Source organism: Haemaphysalis longicornis, unplaced genomic scaffold (assembly GCF_048455015.1).
Source record: "Haemaphysalis longicornis isolate Haplotype H1 unplaced genomic scaffold, Haemaphysalis longicornis Haplotype H1 scaffold_7, whole genome shotgun sequence".
NCBI classification, from domain to species: domain Eukaryota; kingdom Metazoa; phylum Arthropoda; class Arachnida; order Ixodida; family Ixodidae; genus Haemaphysalis; species Haemaphysalis longicornis.
Genome location: NW_027526422.1, coordinates 3,065,859 through 3,087,942, shown reverse-complemented (window position 1 = coordinate 3,087,942; position 22,084 = coordinate 3,065,859). Strand labels below are relative to the sequence as shown.

Here is a 22,084-nt window from a genome sequence, read left to right as displayed (position 1 = left end):
CCGTGTTGAACGCCGTTTGTTTGCCAGGGGAGTGGGAGTTTCGACGTACCGATCCATCTAATCTTTCGCAGTAGAATCGCATCAAACACCTACCCTGTTCTGTGATAGGCGCATTACGATGGTGGGCGGGGGTAGGGTGCAAGGAAGAGGACAGGGAATAGTCTCCGCAAGTGAACAGGTAGCCTGACTGGAGCCCCGCTTACACTGATCCGACGAGGGGGAGTTGAGTCGAGATAAACAGGCTTTTTGGACTCAACCCCCCTCCCGTATAAGCGGCCGGGTTTGGCCGGAGAGCCGTCGTGGCCAGTTTAGTCGACCCGGAGGCAGGGTGTGTATAAGCGGTCCGGCCGAGCTGACGGGCCGTCCGCCCATGTGACCTCTCCCGCCTGCCGCTGTCCCCGCTGTGCACCGACATTGCTCTGCCGGACGGTACGGCGCTACTCAAGATGGCGGGGATCCACGTGCCCTGAGGGCAGTTCAAGAAGTCCTTACATTGATAGCTTTTGTCACCAAAACAAAAGTCGAACAATGTACTCGACAGCAAACGGCGGAAAAATCAGCACATATTCATAGACCCAGAGAGATCTATCAAAGAACTGGGCCTGCAGTGGATAGGGGAGCAAATCAGGACGCGTTGGAAATCTCACACTGCGCGTCGTACGACAGCTTGATGGGTGTCATAATGACGGCCGGCTATGTTTTAATCTGTGCATTGCAGGAAATACACTTGTGCGCCAGAAATTGCAAACACTTGTACACAAGCGCTTTGCAAGAATTTCTGGTCCCCTCGCCGTTAGAAAAAAATATCTGTGGAAATTCAAAGAATTGTTTACTAATGCGTAGCATTCTTACACAGCTTGTACACATTGTGAAGTTCTTACAGCCAGATTTGACTATGAGAATCCAAGTGCATTGGGTTATTTTATTGTTTCTAAATTTTCTTCTCCTTTTTTCCGCCAATGGTGTAAATATACGCCATTACAGGAATTAGGTGCCTTTACTTGTGCCAGTTATTTAATTTTGAAAGATGGAAGGCGTAGTCTAGGGTTGGTTTCTCTATTTTTATTGGCATTTTCTACGTCCTTTTGGGGGCCTGTTTTGTTCTCTGTTCGGCTTTTGGAGGAGTTGTGGGTCATTTCACGCCCAACATCCTAGACAGGACGCTCGGCCATCCCCGATTGCACTGTAGAAAATTATGAGCGATCAATTCACCACACCATTGCCACACATGATGACCACTTCAAGAACAACGCAGAAGGTACCCCCCCCCCCTCCCCTTGCTCCCTTACCCATTTGTGGCCAATAAACTTTAATGTTATAGTATGTGGAGCGGGGTAAAAGATATCCAGTTGGGAGAAAAAATTCCCCGCATTTCTCCGAGGGGAAGAATGTGAAAGTTGCGAATGCACGAGTTGAATTTGCGCGGTTCGGTAATGTTCGCGAAAGAGATCACACACACACACACACACAACTACAAAGAAAGAAAGATGCATTTATTCACAGACACCTATTTGTGTTGTCGTTGTACTTGATTGCTAGAGCGGATCAATTTCGTGTCAGTACTCCTTTAAGCGGGTGCATTAGCCCTTCTCACACCCGATTCTTGGCCAATCCCCCACGTGGGTATGTGCCATGTCAGCGGCCAGGCAGCGCGCGCCCATCTCCCCCCGTTGCCAAGGAAGACGAGGAGCGCGCGCACCCGCAGTTGTTGCTATGCGGACGGCGGCGGACGCTTCAGGCTCGCTTAAGAAGTGCATTCGCACTTAAAAGAACTGAATTTCCTTGATGCGGCGCGTTCACAGCTGCTAATGTGTCTCAAGATGTGCGTTGCAGGGAAGCAATGTGGCGTTCTTGGGCCATATTTAGACATTTTTTACAGTTCTTACATCTTTTTCAGAGACAACGCCGCTGTATAACTTGTTTATATTGTTGAAGGTAAGTAGCGTAAAAAATATGGGGAGAACTGAGGAAAAATATCAAGACGGCAGCTGAGATAGGCGTCGTGGCAGCCGAGCGACAACCGCCTTAACATTTAACAACCACTGCGGTGACAGCGCCGGCTTGGAGGAGCGAAAACCGGTACTGGTACTTGCAGACGCGCTCGCAACTCGCCTCGGCGCAAAGCGTCGCTGCGATCACCGCTCACCCCTAACTCATCCGTAGGTGTTCATATAAACGCGGACGGGTCGAGCTAAGCTGAACCCGCCTCTCAACTCAACCCGCTCCCGTTAAGTACACGTACACGGGTAGCTTGAGAGAGCTGCACGCAGAAGGGAGACAATGTGCTGCTGCTTCCGGCTTACCATTGCGATGAGAGAGAGAGAGAGAGGGGGGGGGGGGGGGGGGCGGTTGGGGTGGAGCACGGGGATCTAAAAGCAGCTGCAAGAGACGTGCTGGGAGTTTGAAAAAGAGAAGCCGGATGTCGCTCAGGCAGAGCGAAAAAAGGTTCAGGAGTTTACCCGCCCCCCTTTCCCTCCCCCCGACGCCTCAGTTTATAGTTTCTCGGCCGCACAAAGGTCGTTTAAACAAGGGCGCCAGGTGTGCGGGGCATGACACGGCGTGGTTGTTCCTGCGGAAGGAACAGTTATCCGGTGACATGACGGGAACTGTGGAATAATTACGTATTCAACGGTCCGCTGCACCGTACGCGGCGCAGGAAAAAAAAAAAAAAAAAAAAAGAAACGACCGAAGCCCGACACCGCACACCCTGCAGCGAAACCGCTGCGTCGAGTAAAACCACTTTCTGCAAATTGCACAGGGACATCGCTTTTGCTTCCTTTCCAGACTAAAGACACGGCGAAGTGGGGCAAAAAAAAAAAAAATCGGTGACATCTGCGGAATCTTTTATTACTTTGCGTGCTCTTCCTTTGTCGCAGAGCCGGAATTGGCAGCCACGACTTCTTTGCTTTCGCCTACTTTCTCAGCCCAAGATATTCCAAAGCACAGCCATGACCCGGGGAAAATTATTTCGGAAGATCCGTGGCCCAGGTGTTTTGCCCGCGAAATTATGGCTTCGGTTTCTGACTTTAACGGTTCTGCGCTGAGAGAAGACGCCTGCTTCCTACATTTTCTGTCCCACTTAAAGCACGGCTGGACTAAAGAAATCGCGAAGATTCCATCACGGCGCTCGGCATTGGACAGTTATCGGTGTGGTTAATGCAGTCGCAAATATTAATTCTATAAGAGGGTTCTCAGGCTTTATTCTTCAGCCGCACCAGCAGCAGCGGTAGCACCGAAGCACCAAGTCGCGCTGACCAGCAAGTCGAGACGGAGAGCCAACGAGACGAGACTTCTTCTTCGTCCCCGCGATGGCGATGTGACATCCACGAGTTGGTGCCTCTTCCATGTGTGGCTTCTGTGTCACATACCCACGTATTGCGACTGACCAGTGCTGTCCACCCTCCTACATTGTTTAAACGAGCATGGTGTTGGCGATGGTCTTCCTTACAATTGCCCCCGGGAACGAAAGAGCCATCCTGGCGACTCAGGGAGATGAAACTACGACGGGGTCAATGTAAGGCTTGAGGCGCTGAACATGGACTATATCTTTGCCGCGGCAACGCTGATCGGGCGACGGAGTGAGAGGCTCAACCACATAATTTACTGGAGACGTCCGCTTGACGATGCGGTAGGGACCCTGGTAGCGCGAAAGCAGTTTACTGCTCAAGCCTGGCGTAGACACTGGAACCCACAGCCAGACAAGCGACCCTGGTGAGTAGGTAGGAGCGGGAGTCGTTTCGTCGTGGTGCGACTTCTGACGCTGCTGATCTTCCGTAGTTAACGATCGGGCCAACTGACGACACTCTTCGGCCTGCTTGGCAACGTCGGAGATGGGTGTGCACTCTGACTCATCGGGCCGATAGTGAAGTATGGTGTCCAGTGTGCATGAAGGCTCACGGCCATACAAAAGAAAAAACGGAGAGAAGCCGGTCGTGGCCTGCGTGGCGGTGTTGTATGCGTAGGTCACGAATGGTAGTACTGCGTCCCAGTCGGAATGGTCCGCCGCGACGTACATAGCAAGCATGTCACTCAGAGTGCGGTTGAAACGTTCGGTCAGTCCATTGGTCTGAGGGTGATACGCCGTGGTGGTGCGATGGATCGTGCGGCAGGATTTAAGAAGGGCCTCTATAACTTCAGACAGAAAAACCCTTCCTCGATCACTGAGGAGTTCACGCGGCGCCCCATGCCGTAAAATGAAGTGCCGAAGTAGGAAGGAGGCTACTTCGCGTGCGGTAGCAGCAGGCAGGGCGGCAGTCTCGGCGTACCGGGTCAAGTAGTCGACAGCAACAACGACCCATCGGTTGCCATCTGCAGTGCAAGGAAGAGGTCCATAAAGGTCGATTCCTACACGGTCGAATGGTCTTGCTGGACACGGTAAGGGCTGCAAAGGCCAAGTTCCTTGGCGGGGAGGATATTTTCGGCGTTGGCATCGAACACACGAACGGACGTATTGACGAACGAAGCGGTACATGCCTCGCCAGTAGTACCGCAAGCGCAAACGCTGGTATGTTTTGGGGACACCAGCATGGGCGCAATGTGGCTCTTCGTGAAAATAGGCACACATTTCAGAGCGTAGGTGGCGCGGAATTACTAAGAGCCACTTGCGGCCTTCGGGTTGGTAGTTGCGACGGAAAAGCAGTCCGTCGCGAAGGGCAAAGTGCGACGCTTGCCGGCGTAGTGTCCGAGATGCAGCGTTCGTTGATGAGCCAGACAGAAAGTCCAACATGGAGGAAATCCAAGGGTCTTTCTTTTGCTCGGACGACATAGAGTGGATCTCCAATGGCGACACGTAGCAGTCGGAGCTCGAGACCCGGTCGCTGTCATGAGGCAGCGGGGAGCGCGAAAGGGCATCAGCATCATTGTGCCGCCGGCCTGAGCGATACGTGACGCGAATGTCATACTCCTGTAACCGCAAAGCCCAGCGCGCTAGCCGCCCAGAAGGATCTTTGAGCGAGGACAACCAACAAAGCGCGTGGTGATCTGTGACAACATGGACAGGGCGCCCGTAGAGGTACGGGCGGAACTTCGCAAGTGCCCAAATAACGGCCAGGCATTCTCTCTCGGTCACAGAATAATTTGTCTCGGCCTTTGTTAGCGTGCGACTTGCATAAGCAACGACATACTCGTCATATCCTGCCTTGCGCTGAGCGAGAACTGCCCCCAAACCAACTCCGCTCGCGTCCGTGTGAATTTCGGTAGGGGCCTCAGGATCGAAATGGCGCAGGATTGGCGGAGATGTGAGGAGATGGCGCAGTTTAGTAAATGCGTCGTCGCAGGCCGTGGACCACTCACAGATGCCGCCTTCTTTGCTGAGGAGCTTTGTCAAAGGCGCGATGAGAGATGCGAAGTTGCGAACGAATCGGCGAAAGTATGAACACAGCCCAATGAAGCTGCGGAGGGCCTTCACAGTTGTCGGCTTGGGAAATTCCGCCACAGCACGTAACTTGGCAGGATCAGGCAGGACACCAGCTTTAGAGACAACGTGGCCAAGGATAGTAAGCTCTCGGGCGGCAAAACGGCACTTCTTCAGGTTGAGCTGAAGGCCTGCGGTCGTCAAGCACGTCAAAATCTGCTCAAGTCGAATCAGATGCGTCGAAAAATCGGGAGAGAAGATCACAATATCATCGAGGTAACAAAGGCACGTCTGCCATTTGAGTCCACGGAGAATATTATCCATCATCCGCTCGAAGGTTGCAGGCGCATTGCAGAGGCCAAACGGCATAACGTTAAACTCGTACAGGCCGTCAGGAGTAATAAAGGCCGTTTTTGCACGATCAGCCTCTGCCATGGGAACCTGCCAATAACCCGAGCGTAAATCAATGGAGGAAAAGAACTCTGCGCCTTGTAGACAGTCAAGGGCGTCGTCAATTCGCGGCAACGGATATACGTCTTTGCAAGTTATCTTGTTGAGCCGGCGGTAATCGACGCAAAACCGAATAGAGCCGTCCTTCTTCTTGACAAGTACTACCGGCGATGCCCATGGACTGGTGGAGGGTCGAATCACACCGCGTTGGAGCATGTCCTCGACTTGTTCATCGAGTACGCGGCGTTCAGTGGGGGAGACACGGTAGGGACGTTGCCGTAAGGGTGCGTGACCACCGGTATCGATGGTGTGTTCGACTGTGGTGGTACGTCCCAGACCAGTCTGGACAGAGTCAAAAGACGTCCGAAATCGGTTCAGCAGAGCGAGAAGCTGGTCTCGTTGGGACGGTGAAAGGTCGGCATCAATGGCGCGAAGGAAGACGTCTGCAGACGGGGAGGATTTTGCTCCTGAAGGAGCACACAGCCCACTGATTTCAAGCGGGGTTGAATCGTCGGGCACAGCCACAGCGACAACAGAATGAACGGTCTCGACATGGCCGACGCACTCTCCGCGTTGCAAGGTGCACGGACACGACCCGTAGTTGGAAAGGAGAAGTGTAGTTTGGCAGTTACGAATGGGAAGCAGGGAGAAAGGAAGCCGAAGACAACGTCGCTGCTGAAACAGGTCAGAAGGCGTAAAGAGTACTGTCGCATTGGACAGAAGTGGGCAGGATAAAGAAGCTAGCACGGCAGAATGAGGAGGAATGCTAACTTCTTCCGTGAGGACGAGTTTGATGGCAGAAGGAGCGGGCGGTTCACCGGTGGTATGATCCATGAACGGGAAGAGCTCTACTTCGGCACGGCCACAGTCGATGACAGCTCTATGTTCAGAAAGGAAGTCCCACCCCAGTATGACATCGTGGGAACAGGAAGGCAGGACAACGAACTGAATAGCATACATGACGTCCAGAATAACGACACGGGCAGTGCACACGCCAGTTGGATCAATGGGATGAGCCGTGGCAGTCCGTAATGAGAATCCGAGATGCGGCGTCCTAACCTTCTTCAAGCGGCGGCAAAGTTTGGCGTCCATGACAGAAACGGCGGCTCCAGTATCGACAAGGGCTAAGACTTCAGCGCCATCTATGGTAATACGAATGACGTTTGCGGGAGAGGGAGGAGGCCTTGGGCAGATCGACGACGGCGCAGTTCTTGCCTCCGGAACTGCGGCGCCTAGTTTTCCGCTTCCGTTGGAACAGGACGACGACGCATGGGAGATAGTGAGCGGCGTCGCGGAGATGAAGACCGACGGCTTCCGAAGTCACGACTATCGGGCGGCATAGACGTCATCGGCGAATACTCCTGCATGAGTGGGGAATGGGCGTAGGAAGAAGCTGCGGCAGGGTTGCGTCCTGTCACCGTGGCGCGGCGGCAATAGCGTGCCACGTGTCCAGGAGCCCTACAGGCAAAGCAAATTGGGCGATTGTCCAGCGTCCTCCATGGGTTGGTGAGCGAGGGACCAGACAACACCGGCGGACGTAAAGGCCGGGTGGTGGGGAAAACGACGGGGCTCCGAGGCATGTACCTGGCAGCGACTTCAGCGTAAGGTCGTTGGGGGATAGAGTCGGCAAAGTGTATTGGAGCGGCCATCGTCACGGGGTGCATAGAGTCTGCATAAGGCAGGGTTGAAGTCGCTGGAGCTTGGGGTATGGTGGCGGCATAGGGCACAGGGGCAACAACGGGGCTTGACGGCAGTGCAGCTGGGAGGGAGTCAGCGACTTGCTGCTGGATAACGGTCCTGAGTTCAGGGCTGAGAGAAGATTTTTGCTCGGGCACATAGTTGATGATGGACAACTGCCGAGCCACTTCCTCTCGCACAAACTGCTGGATCCGTTGAAAGAAGGTACCGTCGCCGTCATCAGCGGCCAAGCTGGAGACAAACTGATTTTCTGCGAGGGGTCGCCGAGTGAGAGCCCTTTGCTTCCGCAACTCGTCGTAACTCTGACAAATAGTAACGACCTCGGCCACAGTTTGGGGGTTTTTCGCCAACAGCATATGGAAGGCATCGTCGTCTATGCCTTTCAGAATGTGTTTTATCCGTTCTGGTTCGGGCATGGCACTGTCAATCTTACGGCACAGGGCGACAACATCCTCAATGTAAGAAGTGAAGTTTTCACCCCTTTTCTGTGCCCGCTCACGCAAACGCTGCTCTGAGAGGAGTTTTCGAGCAGCGGGGCGACCGAATGATTTTATGAAGTCGTCTTTAAACTCAGGCCACGTTTTAAGACGTGCCGCGTTGTTCCAGAACCATTGCTCTGCGAGCCCAGTCAAGGAAAATTCGACATTATTCAGCTTGAGGCGGTCGTCCCAGTGGTTATGGGTACTCACTCTTTCAAAAGTAGCAAGCCAGCCCTCCGCGTCTTTCTCGTCGGTGCCGTTGAATGAGGGAGGGTCCCGCTCACGAATTGCACCCGCGCAGACGATGGGTGTTGGGGCAGGCCGGTCATCGTTGCGAGACATGCTGGGAGGGTCGAGTGTCCGGTTGCGGAGCTCCAGCGTAAGAGAACAAAGATCGTTGCACCTCCACCAAAACTATAAGAGGGTTCTCAGGCTTTATTCTTCAGCCGCACCAGCAGCAGCGGTAGCACCGAAGCACCAAGTCGCGCTGACCAGCAAGTCGAGACGGAGAGCCAACGAGACGAGACTTCTTCTTCGTCCCAGCGATGGCGATGTGACATCCACGAGTTGGTGCCTCTTCCATGTGTGGCTTCTGTGTCACATACCCACGTATTGCGACTGACCAGTGCTGTCCACCCTCCTACATTGTTTAAACGAGCATGGTGTTGGCGATGGTCTTCCTTACAATTCGAACGGTTTGTGTCGATTGCAGCGCGAGCTGGCCTACTTGGGAGATTTGCCTTTGCTCCCTTCTCTACTCGCTTTCCGCAGCGCTCTCGACAAGCACCGATGAGTTTCTGAGCCTCTAATCACCACCTTTAAAGGGCTACACAGAAATAAAAAAAGCTTGGTAGGAATTAAAAAGAAGAATTGTCTTCTGAGACCAGATACATGACGGTAAAATACGGAACTTTAGCTGCTGCCTTAAAATTCATAGATGAAGACTGTCGGGTTCACAGAACGCTCTCCATGAAGCTCCAAGCCATGACTGCGCAGCCGGTGCGAACCTGCTGCAAACAGGGCTGCTGAGAAATTGCGGAATCCCGCAAGGATATTTGGCGGGCCTAATAACTAATACCTCTGTCACACGGGCACTTTCCATCGCGATTGAAGTGAATCGCGACCGAGTTTTCGAGCGCGCTCGAAGCACTGCCGCTGCTACACGGCCCGTTTCAATGGCGATCGAAATGTTGCACCGGTTGCACTCGTGTACGCTAGATGGCTCTAACATTGTACTTGCGGCCGGCGTCTGGTAACTTCTCGCGGTCGTAGGTATACGTAACTATGTAAATGTTACCTCACGCTTATTTTGGCTAAGTTATTTGACACAGTTTGTGGTGTTAGTTGAAGTTTTCACCTCCTGTGTCATTAGTGAGCGGGGACGAGAGTATCGCCGCTTTCGTTCGATCGCGCTTGGAAGCCTCGATCGCGCTTGAGAAACCAGGATTGAGTTCGAGCGGGATCGAGCTCGATCGCGATTGAAACTGCCGTGTAGCATGCGCCCGATGCGGATTGAGCTCGATCCGGATCGACTCGATCGACCCGGCTCGATCCGATCGAACGAACCTTGGGTCGTTTCCCCTGTGCTTCCGCTCCGCGAAATACATTTTTGGCGCCGTCTGGCGTAAGTGAGTGCAACTGGTGCAACTTCAATCCGGATTAAAGCGTACCGTGTAGCAGCGGCGATGCGTCGAGCGCGCTCCAAAAGTCAACCGCGCTTCGCTTCAATCTGGATTGAAAGTGCCCGTGCTACAGGGGAATAACGAATCGAAGTGGTTCTTAGTTACAACAGCTGTCAACGAAGTTGACAACCTGCGCAAGACCCGTGCAGGGTTCGGACTTATCTGAAAACCATGCTTTCAAACAAGGTATTAATGCTGCTGAATAACGTGTTATCATACATGTACGAAGGTAAAAAGAATTTTTTTTTAGTTTTCAAAAGACACAGTTTCGCACCGTGCTACGAATTTTACAAATAGCTCCTGATTTTCGGACCCCCTCGACCCCTGGTGTTACGTTTGTGTCCCTCGCTTATTAATTAAAACTGCCCGGTAAGTAGATATCTTTCGCTGGGGTTAGCTTGTTTTCCTTTATGGTGTTTGTTTTTACGCCCGCCGAGCTCACTTTGGCGTGACGGGCGTAAGGAGAAACCCCGGATGCTTATATGTTATTTGCCGCGCTTTTGGGACCACCCGATGAGCGGGACCGGAGACGACGCATACAAACGCGTCGGTCACCCCATAATAGTTGAAAGCAATGTAAGCTTTTGAAGGAGGCTTTCCTCCAGTTCGTTTGGGAAACCGGAGGAGGGGGGACTCTTGACATTTTAACGACCGCGATTACCGCCACGAGAATTCATGAACAGGCGCTGAAGGTCAGTCAAAGGGTCAAACCTTGGGTCAAAAGTAGGAAGATGGCACCATGCGTTCTGTCTGTGAGAGTTGCACTGCTCAAAGTTACTGGGTGAAGTTTCAGTTGGTCACGCGTCTGAACCTGGCGGCTCGTCGGCTGGGATGCGTCAATGGCTAGGCGACCAGATCTTGCTAGGCGCTCCATGTGTTAACAAAGGAAAGGAATTTTGGCGGCGTGGGACAGAATGATTGGCGGCGTGGTATGGACAATACTTTAAGATAAGCCGCCCGACAACCGATGGCCGGCGAAGGGTTTGCTTTTAGTTGGTTGGCTTTTATGAATTATAATCGTGTTTTGCTGAACACCTCCGGGTTTCTGTTTGAGAGTGAGAGAGGTTAGCTACATGACTATTTTGAACCTACCAAGCTTTGTTTCTCACGGTGGCCTAGTGTGGGCTAACAATTGAGCCATTCTCACTCTCAAGTTGTGACGTCCCGTTTGTGGGCGGGGTTTTAGTGGTAAAACCGAGGAGTTTGATGTTTTGAGGGGGAAAAGTACAGAGAGGAGAGGAGAGCGCGACGAGTCCCGCTCGACGCGGGCCTTGCCCGACCTCTGTTATGCGATCATGAGCCTTGAAAGTTGTAAATACGTAGGGTAAATAAAGTGTGCATATTGTACATTTTGAGTTTACTTGGAGTAGACAGTCGTCGGCTATGTGCCGTCGGCCAACGAGCCAGCGAGTCAAAGTCTCGAGCATCGACTTCGGCGACCGACACACACTGAATTTAACTCCTGCGATGTCAAAACTAATTGAAGACATGCAGGCACGGGGTGTGGGTGCTCTTCAAATAAAAGTGCTGCTACCATCGCGGTGAACCTGGGGACCAGTGGCGTGGAAATATAAAAACAGAAAGAGAGCCTGCGACCAAACAATATCTTAGCATTTTTTTTTCATCTTAGTCATCTTTATTTTCGTTGTTGTACTTTAGTATATCGATGCGATCTGTAAAAAGTACGGTTGAAGAAAAAAAAGGCCGAAAGGAGGGGGAGGAGGTTGGAGCGTTAAGAAAATTTTGGCGGGTGTTCTGACACGGACGCACCCTCTGTAGAAACTTTATAGGTGTCATCATTGCTGCACCGCTGCGATTATCATGATCGCTGCCCGTCATTAGAGCAGCTCTTGCTCGAGCTGCTTCATCTTTGCTGCATCGCCATTTTGTAAATAGAACCCCCACCGAATCACCGGGGGTCGGGGCATCGCGGCCCTTGGTATCTCCTTACCTTACATCCTCCTTTGCTATGCGCCTGGTATTACGGTTGTATACGCCTCGAGATTCGCGATCGCTGCGCCGCCTGCCGCCGCTTCTCCGCGGCGTTGACGGGATTTGCGCTGCGTGGCTGATAGGGGCTCGTGCAGTGTTTTGGTTCTGTTTTGCTTCTTTTCACCTTTCCGCGCCCTAAAAGAACTTGTTATGGTGACGTCTATAAGTAAACAGTACGTTTATGTCACTTAAAAAGCAGCTGCGTCTTCGTAGAGTACGCGATCGCCTGCAAGAGCTACCCGGGGACGCGGTTCTGCGCGCTTCGTCGCCGCTCTTCCGGGCTTCGGCGACAGTTGCAGCATATCAACCGCTGTCACCTCTAAATACGCCGAGCACAAATAAATTCTACTGTTGCCTCATTTAGACCTGATACTGGCAGAGTGAGAGAGTGGCTTCATTTTGCAGCGTGGACAACGAATGCGGCTTCGTTTCGAATATATACGTCGCAGTAAAATATGTTTCGGGGATGTGATACCTTATCCAGGATTACCAACCCCGAGTAATGTGATTACTTATGCCTTTTATAAGAATATAAACCACGCGAAAATGTTAAGTATATTCCAAGCCTGTGCGTCGTTATATATTTGACCAGACACGCCTTATAGCAATAACCAAGGCAAGCTAATGAAACCACGGAAAAATAAATGCTGTGCGAGTGCGGAAGAAACATAATAGCTCTAACGGAAATGAAAAAAAAAATACAATGCAGCTTCTGACCTGCTAAAGACGTTCGTCGAAACTTGAGCCAGGTAGGGTTCATCAGACCAACTATACGCGAATCGCTCTGCTATTTCGTGAGAGATCGGTGGGGGGGAGGGGAGGGGGACGCTGTGTACAAATGCGGAGTGGAATCAAGCAATGAACGTTTTAGTAATCACACACACAAATCTTGCGTTCACTTTCCTTTTGTTTTTCGACTTCGACGAACAGCTGATCGTACGGCGGACGCATTTTTGGAAGTATACAGGGTAGGCACAGTAAGCAGTTCAAGCGATGAAAGCTGTCGTTGGAAGAGTGTGGCATGTGATAAGGCCCTTTGGTTTCAGTTTCTGCTTTATTCTACGGGCTCCCTGAGCCATATGACGATATTTCGAATAAGCATTTAGTCGCGGACGCGGATTATATTCTAAGTCCGTCTCCGCGCACAGTAGTAGATGAAAGTTTGCGGGCGCTCACTTCACGGCAAAACGACTCTGTCGTGAGCTGATCCGCGAGTATAATTATGCATTGTCCATCGTACTTTTGTTGAATATTCCCAAAATTAACCCAGACTGGCTTGTAAATGGTTGTGATCAATATCTGAGCTATAATATTGGCAAACGTAACTGGTGTGCTGTCAGGTATGAGTGCTCCGCTGATTATGTAAGCGCACAAAACTGATTTACATCGTAGTGTACAGTCGTAGCATGAACATCTGAGGAAGCGGTGGTTAGGAAGGCAGTGCTAGTAGATTTCAGGGCAGTGTAACTACAATTGGCTCCATCATACTCCGGTTCCGCGACGCTGGCCTTTGACACGCTCCTGGCGCTTATACATACCGAATGTACCACACTAAGATCGCGTCAGAAACATTTACACTCTCGTCAACACACCCCATTTGCGAACAGAGTGTCTGCTCCACATAATCATGGATTTCAAACGCCCGCAAAAGGTAAATCTCGGTCGTAAACGTGCCGCGAAAGAAGCTGCGACAGTGGGGACGGGGACGCGGACTCCCGCGTCTGCTTTCGAAACGGGCCGCTAGGGGGATTTCAGTGGCGCCCCTACAGGGACCGGGCAGCTGGACGCGTGGCGGCACCACTCGGCGCTCCCTTCGTCAGTGGAATGAACCGGTTCATTGGACTACGCAGCCTCACGTTGTTTTTGTCGTGTTTCCTTCGGTGCTTTGAATGTTTTGGTGATGTTGTGAGCGGACATGTGAGATGAAACGAAGTCTAGGCAGATATGTTGGGTTCTTAGATGCAGTAACGGCTACGTAAACTTCTCCGACGACCCTAAATTTGGGTGTCGGCTACAATGGCATGAGCGTTTATTGCCGCGATCTTCGCTTGGTTCCACCCGTTGTGAGTACGAATAAAACTACTATTATTAGTATTCATTTCTCCTTAAATGCGCTAACGGTTACATAAACTTATTTGACGCTTCTAAATTTGGGAACGGGCTACACTGACATGAGCACTTTTGCAGCGCTCTGCTCCTGGCTGCGTGCTATCTTAGTAGGAATAAAATATTAATATTAGTATTTATTTCTACCATTTTAAATTATCTTCACTGGTTTCATTGACTATGGTTTCCATGCCAGCCTTAGCGCTGGGATACCTCTATACGTGTGCTTTGAAGAAAAAGGCACTTGTCTACGAGATGGATAGAAGTGTTGCGGTAGTTTACACTTTCAGTACCCGTAAGCTTTGTGCCTTTGGTTTTGGTGAGCGACACTGTGACAACATGGGAGCCTGAAAGCCGAAGCGGAACTCCCACGTTTGTGGTGGTCGTTTTATTGAGAGCCAAAGTTATTCAACCACCCAACAGCCCAAGCTACAAACCGTCCCCCCTCCCCTTCCCGTTTTTCCACCTGCGTGGAATAAAGGCTGGCACCGGTAATTTAAAAATGTGGCAGTGTTAACGTCAGCCGGTGTTATTTAATGCTTAAGCATTCTTTACGGAGTACCTAAAAATCGTGTAATGCCTTGTGAAGACACCAAAAGCGCGCGATTAGTTGCCTGAAATATGGGTCACCAGCCCGAGTCCTCCAGCACAGACACATTTCCGACACGCTGGAAAAAGTTTAGATTTGGAGAGGGGTGCATGGAAGTTCAAAATTAAACAGCAAAATCATCTAGCCCTCAGTCTAATGATTACGATGGTTGAATGCAAAGCTTTCTTAGTGCGAAATCGAATGAAAAATGGTCAAAGTCAAAGGCGCTGCGATCAAAAGAACAAGCTGCGTGCTCGTCAAATTCGAAGCTCAACTAGTCAAAGTTTAAATTAATAACGTAACCAAGGTAACCCACACGAGAAAGCTTTCCTATAAAACAACATCATCGTCGTTAGACGGAGGAGTGTATGATTTTTCAAGCGTAGGTGGCAGCTTGTAAACCGACCGCAGCATTCAGTAGTGAAACATAGTACAGGTTTCGGGCACGGTCCGGTCTCGCGTCCTTCAGCCACACAGGAATTGGTTTTTGAAAAACCAGGAACCAGCTAGCCAGCAACCATTGCCATTCTTGTAAAGCAATGCTCCTCCACGACAATTAATAACGTTCTGCTGTCATGCGGTATTTATTCTGTAAACGATTCCCGATAACAGTACTAAGAGCATTTCTGTGAAATTAAACACGTTCCAGCCGTAGTTAATGAAGTTACGGAAGCGTTGACCATCACAATTTTTGTTTTGAGGTGAATCGTAGAAGGCAACCCCCAACTTTTTTTTCGCTAGTGCACGACGCCGTTTCGTCAACTGCCAAAGGCCTGCGCCGCAGCATTCCTGGATCGGTTGCACACACCGGCTTTGTGGGAGCATTTAGCTGCAGTATACTCCTCGATACGCGAAACTGCATGCAGGCATGAAAAAACTGCATGAAGGAACGGACTTCCACTTCCAGCTCGACTTCCAGCTTGGCGCATTGAGCGTCGTCTGCTATTTGTAAATACTGAGTATGGGCGTAAATCACGCACATAGCATGCCTCGAAAAGGTCACATTCACGCTCAAGATTTACCGATCTGAAAAAATTCCTTCTGGTTATGTACGCTTTGCAAGCCGCACCGCACAAAAACAATGGAAAGCCATGCACAACAACGCTGCGCTGACCGCCACCGGCATTCGACTGACTTCCCTTGCCCGCGCGTCCTGCGCGCGTGTGCGCTACAACGCGATTCCGACAGAAAGGGCCAAGAGTGTGGAAGAAAAATGGGAATCGAACGGTTCCCATTCGAACGGGAATCGAACTGTTCGCTGAAGCGACGGTGGTGCCATACAACGGCCGCCCGATCCCTATAGAAAAGAGTGGGGGAATGTATTGAACCTTAAAGGGTTCTTAACGGTTCGGGAAAATTGCAAGGATGTAGACGACAAAGTCGTGAGGTGCTGTGCGGTCCACGAGGAAATCTCGATCCATAGCAGCGCTTCTCGACCTGCAAAAAGGTGGGGTTGTTGAGAATTGTGTGGTGGCTGATACTGTCGAAGGCTTTAGTGATGTCTACGGCCTCTATTGCGGAAGTGCTTTGTTGAAGGGGGGGGGGGGGGAGGGGAGGGGTCAATAGTAGGAGCTAGTGAGTTGGAGGGGAATGCCGACGGCGCTCAGCTGGCATCGAAGGCCGAGCATGTTGTGGTGGTAAGCATCAGTACCATCAAGGTTGCGTTAGTCAGGAGAGAACTATTTGTTATTTGAGTTTGCCGGCGCAGGAGGTGAGGAATACGGGTCTGACGCTCCACGTCTGTTCTGGCACAAAATTCAAACACATCCGCTTATGTGCTTAAATGCGCGCAGTTCTTTCCAGTCACAGACGATCAAAGGGCATCGGTTGGAATCCAAGACGTAGGGGGATACCAGGGAGGGAGTGCATGCGGTGACGGCCCAACATTGCGGGGCTGATGTGCGTTGTTGACTGAGTGCTGCTGGCTAATGAGCCCTCCAGGCGACTGGCTGGCTCACTGAACCCCTAATGCGCAGACGAGATGCCAAGTCACCGCTCGATCGCTGGCCGGATGCCTCGCTAGACGGGCGGATTTTGCGCTCGCACTTACCTAGTCTCCGTGTATCCCCAGCATCACGTTCTTTCAATCGCTCTGCCGCTTCACTCGCCTAAAGTGCGGTGTATTATATATAAATACAGCATGATGACATAACGGCATGCCGTAAATTTTAAAGCAAAGTTTTGTAGCTCTACCAGCCAACGGTTCTTTCGCGGCGTGCGGGACAAAAAACTCCCAACGCGGCGGAGGCGGCGGCGGAATTGGGGGGGAGACGGAGGGTTTGCCTCACGGAGCACACTAGAGAAGGAACCGCGAATCTAGCCAGCGTTCCCCGCGCGGAAGCGCCTGTTCGCAGGCGGCGGCGTCGGTGGTATGGCTTTGTCGTCTACTTTAGCGACGGTTGTTTTGGGCCTGTTTTGGTGCAGCTTTGCGTCCATTGCGCGGTGCCTTCGCAAGCCTTGGTTAACTTGTTCGACAGCACCTCCAGGGTAACCCGCACCCGACGGAATTAAGTGGTCGTACGGCAAACATACGTTAAGGATTGGTTTGCCGGGCGGGAAAACAAAATGTACAAATCAGGCGTCCCCGGAGCCTTTGGACGCCTTCGACATTGGAATAAACGCTTCTTGGACGTAATTGGACGTTGGAATAAACACAAGTAGCCGTGCAAGGCTATGTGGAAGGTGCCTCGAACCCCTCCGGGCGGGGTCAGGCACCGCTTGGAACCAATTAGTCAAAATAAGGTCCCTAAAATTAGTAAGGTAGCGCCATCTTTAGATTTCGCCGCCTTTCGCCCTCGCCCGCGCTCCTTTGCTCCTTCGTTTTTTGCCTTTTTTTTTTTTCGCCGGCGAACGCCGCGCGCCATTGGCCAACACAAAAGTCACGTGGTATTTTTCTTCTGCCTCCGCCGCCGGGTCGCCTCGCCGATGCCTCGCCGGCTGGGACATTGCGCAACACCGCCGCTGCGACGCCATTGCTGGCTGCCGAGCCACGGAGCTTCAGTACCGGCTTTATCGTAGGTGCCAACTAATAGCAAAGTAAGAATTAGCTGCTCGTTCCGAACAAATGTCGCACCGGTGTCGCTTTATGTTGCTTCTCGGTGCCTATGTGTTCTGCCTTATAGGCAGCGCGAATATTGTCAGGGAGGGCAAAAGACTTCGTTATTCCGTCCGGGAAACGCGACGCAGAAAGGAGAAAAGTTTGGTTGCATAGATTTGAACGGGCATACTTCATGCCGACGCTGCCATCACTCTTTTGCTAGGTAAGTTTCTGAATGCTTGTTCTTGCTCTGTTAAATTCTGCGCGAGCTTGAGCGATCACTTTCGAAGAAATGCGTATTCCCTCCGCGACCGTCGTCCACCCTTTGCTCTGAGTAGGCATTGCGCGCAGCGCCTAGTTTGTCCCGTCGTAAGCTTTGCTTTGGATAAGAGGCCGTGTATTTGTCATGTGCGCGCTTAACTTCCAGCATCATTATGAGCGGCGTAGCATGTTCAGTCGGTTGTCGTAAGGTTTTCGTGACGCGAGAATTGTTCACCTGAATTCGCGCTAGTTTTAGGCAGCTTGCTTCTGACCGTGTAGCGTGTGCGTTCCGAGTACGCTCTTTTTGGCGTGAAGTCTTGTTTTGTGTGTTAGCGACCCGGGTGGTATTATAATCCCGTTTTATGACATTGGAGTGATTTGCTGCGTAATATGGGCTTGGCCGGTGCGGCGCAAATTAAGGCTACTGCGAGAAAAAAAATTGCGGCTAGGTAAAACAATTTAAGGCCAGCTAATATAGTGACCGCGCCGTTGACGTACGTTTGATTCGCCATTTCTGTTATCGCTTTGTTAAATTCGCGCACGTTTGAATGGGCACTTCAAAAGCCTGCGTTTTTCACTCGGTTCGCACATGAACGTACGGACGCGAGTGCAGTTTAGTGTATCCGGCTGCGAAGTCGGGGAAGGAGGGACTTTTCACGTCGCTGTACGTGCACGCATGCGCAACAGCATGTCTATGTTTTTAATCTATTCACAGCAGCCTATAAAGACATGAAGGTTAAGGAACATTTCTACAAAAACGGCAAAACACTCTAAACTGCGCGGAATTAAGGTAGGATGTAGGTCGTTAGTAAAAGCGGTCACAGAGTGAACGCCGTTGACGATTCACAACCATCGCAAAAAAGGCGAGTGCAAGGAAGCCAGCGCAGCTCTCGAACGACGGCATTTGCGAATGAAGCGCTCTGTATACTGCCGCGAACCGTGCGCAAGACCTCTGTGCAGTGATTGCACGATCACAGTCACGCGAATGCAAGAACGGAACTACCGTAACAGAGCAGTTTGAAATGTCCACGCTCGATCCTTTCGCATTCATAAGCTATCCTGAGATGTTACAGAATGCCGCACACATAAACAAAAACCGCGCTGTGCGTATGCGCCAGCGGCATCCGCCCCGCAAATATCCCCTTGTAGACAAAAATATAAAACAAAACATCCTCACTCAGTGCGTGTTGGTAAAACGGGGCTCTAGAAATTCTATAAATGCTACCAAAGAGCGATTGCGGCGAGAAAACAAGAGCAAACTGCACGAAAAACTGCAGCGAGCGGCCCGAAGCGTTGCGAGGGCGTCTGCTCTGAAGCAGCCAACAAAAATGGCGGCATCAGCGCGGAGTTAAAGGGACCGCGGCGCCGCGGGTGAGGGGAAAGAAAAAAGAGGGCAGCGGAGAAGGAGGGAGCAGTTGGCGCTACCTTAGTAATTTTAGGGACCCTAAGTCAAAGAGGGTACAAACGCCCCCTGCGCGAACTAAACTGTTTCTTTGTTTTAAAACCTCCCAATCAACGCAACGAGACAAACCATACCCAACAAGAAATAATGAATGCCTCCTGACAAGTATACCTTACGTGCGTACAAATTATGGACGGCAAATGCTTCGTCTCCAAAATCCGATGCTACGCAACAGGTTATTTCATTATACCATAATGGGCTGGTGTCCAGTATGCTTTCTTTTTTCTGTTTTGCTAGTTTACATTGTGTTGTGCGAGTGAAAAAGAACAATGAACTTGATTAAGCGAATCTATTGGCTGTGCCTATTGCACTGAATGCCGGTGATGAACGGCGTGTTACAAGAGATACTTCTGGCGCATACGTATCAGTGCTACAAGTGCACGTCGACCAAGTAAGGGGTGAATTCCCCATCAAGCCCGTTGTTGGCCTCCTGAGTGTATCCCGGGGGGGGGGGGGGGGGAGGGGGGGCGGGGATTTGGTGCTGACAATACAGGAAAGCGCGCTTATATCGAACAGCGCGGGGATTGTAAAATAATTCGATATAGCAAAAATTCGATATTCAAAGGGAAGCAAAAAAAAAAACTTATATGAGAGCAATCTTGCCGACGGAGTCACGAGCTAACGCTGAGCTCTTACCACCCTGTAGTTCATTATTGATACGACACTTTCTCGGAAAGAAAACATCAATTTATTGGGGCGGAAGAACTGCGTGAGTGTAGTCTGCTGCTTGGAGCACAACGCGTAGCTGGTGACTGCTTGCTCCACGGTATCTAAACAGTCGACAAGCACAAGACCGCTGCCTTCAATTGCACTGCAGTATCGTCGTAGCAGGGCCACGGCAGCGACGGCTTCGCTCGAGCTCGGAAGCGGTACATAGTCCTCGGCGTCTTCGACAGAGCGGAGACAAGCATGGATACAAGCGAATAGCGGCGAACCCAGCGAACCGAGCAAGTGCGGGCAGCGAGTGGCGCGGACTTGAAGATCGGTGACACCGCAGCCCTCAGCGCGCTATGTGGCGCTTTCGGCGCCAACGGCGAGCATGCGTGGAGCTGGTCCCCTCTGCCACGGCCGCTTTGGACACGCTCGATCTCTCGCGGGAGTCGCAAGCGACACCCGTGTTACCGCTGCGCGTCTATTGCGGAAAGCCTGGCGCATGCCTAAGGGGATCGAAAAATCCGGCTTGGGAGAGTCCGATATATCCATTGTGAGCAAAATCGCGCTCGATATAAAAAGATACCGATGTAGGCAATAGTTCGATATATCTGTGTTCGATATAAGCGGGCTTTACTGTAACTAGCTCGCACCGAGGGGCGCGACGGTCACCTCTCGGCTGCAGCGCATGCGCACCTGCACACGTGGTGAAGTTCCCGCTTGCTGGTGACGAGCGTGATGTCGTCCCCCTGGGCCACGCTCTCCAGGGACGCCAGGCAGCGCTGGTACTGGGCGTTGGTGCAGCGCAAAGGCTCCCCCGGGGACGACGACGCCGCGCCGCCCGCTGCGAGGGCCCAATAAAAGGAAGGGGGAGGTCACACCAGGCATGCAGTGGAGAGGACAACGCGACAAAAAGCACGCTGTTCTTTCACAATAGATTGCATGTGCGGGGCGGATCGGCCCTCTAGTAGTTCGCCCCCATTGTTCAATGGGCTACTGAAGCGCTTTTAAAACCGGGCAAAACTCTACTTTTTACAATTGTTACATTGGTAAGTTTATGCCTATAAACTTTTTTCGGCATTTTTAACTTGGCGACAGCGGTATTCGTCGTTAAATTTGACCCTACGCCCCGCCCACTGCTCCCTGCCGCATCGCCGGAAGAGCGAGAAACTGAGAGGCAGCGACCGGAAGTAGCGTCATATTCGGAAGACGGCCAGCGACGTGCGCCGCCGCTTCGCTGTGCCCAAGTTTTCTCGGCGAAGTTCTTAATTAAGCAGGCGTGTAAACTGCACTTTATTAATCTTTATTGTGTAGAATTGCTTCCGCGACGATTTTCAACCGTAATGCTACTGTGTGATTCCTAAAAGCGACTCCTAGATACCAGAGATTTCCTACCCGAGCGCCCGTGGCTACTACATTGCCTTCACGAGTAGTCGCGGGGCCGGCCATGTCGTCGGGTGCTCTGTGCTTCATACGCGAAGAGACGGGCTCAAACAAAATGCCGGTACCCCAAGTTCCTGATCCATTATTATAAGGGGATTAGAAAATTTGTGGTACCGCAGCGCTCTGGGCTGCTTCCCGAACTTCTTGCTCGTTTTCCGGTCAACGTTGTTGGCTGTGACGACAGCTTAGCTGAATCGCTAGATTTTAAGAAGAAATCAAGCAAGCTGAAAGCATGAAGCGTTTTCTGCGCGCGGAAACGCTCCGCACACTCGCCGGTCGTGCATGCCCGTACGGCGCACGAAACGGCTCGCACCACGCATGCCGCGGCAGCGACCGCTCTTCGCGGCGGTCCAGAATCAAGGCCGTCGCGTAAAGCAAGTGAACGTGTTAGAGAGTGGATGAATAGTGCTGTGAAAAATTGTGCCAGTGATTGTCATCCAGGCGGCAGCGATGGCGTAGAGGTAGAACACCCGCCTCGCGTGCAGAAGGACCGTGGTTCGAATCCCGGTGCCGGACAATTCCCACCGGATAAAAAAAAAATCCGCGTATTGATGGAATTGCACAAAGGGGCTTGGGGTGCGGCCTGACCCCGGCGACCATTCCCGGTAATGCACTCCCTGACCAGAGCAGGATTGGCCACCCTGGTGTAGTAACGGCCACAACCTCCCATGAATACGCCAATTAACACTCGGCCCTCAGTCCCCAGCGGCTGCGAAGCAACTGACCACGGCGGCGGTCAGACCTGTGACGCAGCAGAGGGTGCTAAGAATCCCTGGATCCGGACAGGCCGCCAATGGAATCTGAACCTGGCAACGTTTAACGCGCGAACCTTATCTAGCGAAGCAAGTCTCGAGATGTTGTTCGAGGAATTAGAGGGCATT

The 22,084-nt window shown here is 51.7% G+C and overlaps 1 protein-coding gene and 1 long non-coding RNA gene across 2 annotated transcripts in view; one reads left to right on the top strand and one right to left on the bottom strand.

Moving 5' to 3' along the window:
• The window catches only part of LOC144146162 (uncharacterized), a 162,261-nt gene that overhangs the window by 48,706 nt on the left and 91,471 nt on the right, over nt 1-22,084 (top strand). The gene's annotated exons all lie outside the window — the stretch shown is intronic.
• The window catches only part of LOC144146159 (uncharacterized), a 73,201-nt gene that overhangs the window by 21,264 nt on the left and 29,853 nt on the right, over nt 1-22,084 (bottom strand). The window contains exon 2 of the mRNA XM_077678126.1: nt 20,457-20,604. Within this exon, the coding sequence (XP_077534252.1) occupies nt 20,457-20,604 (148 nt within the window). The remainder of the gene's footprint in view (nt 1-20,456; nt 20,605-22,084) is intronic.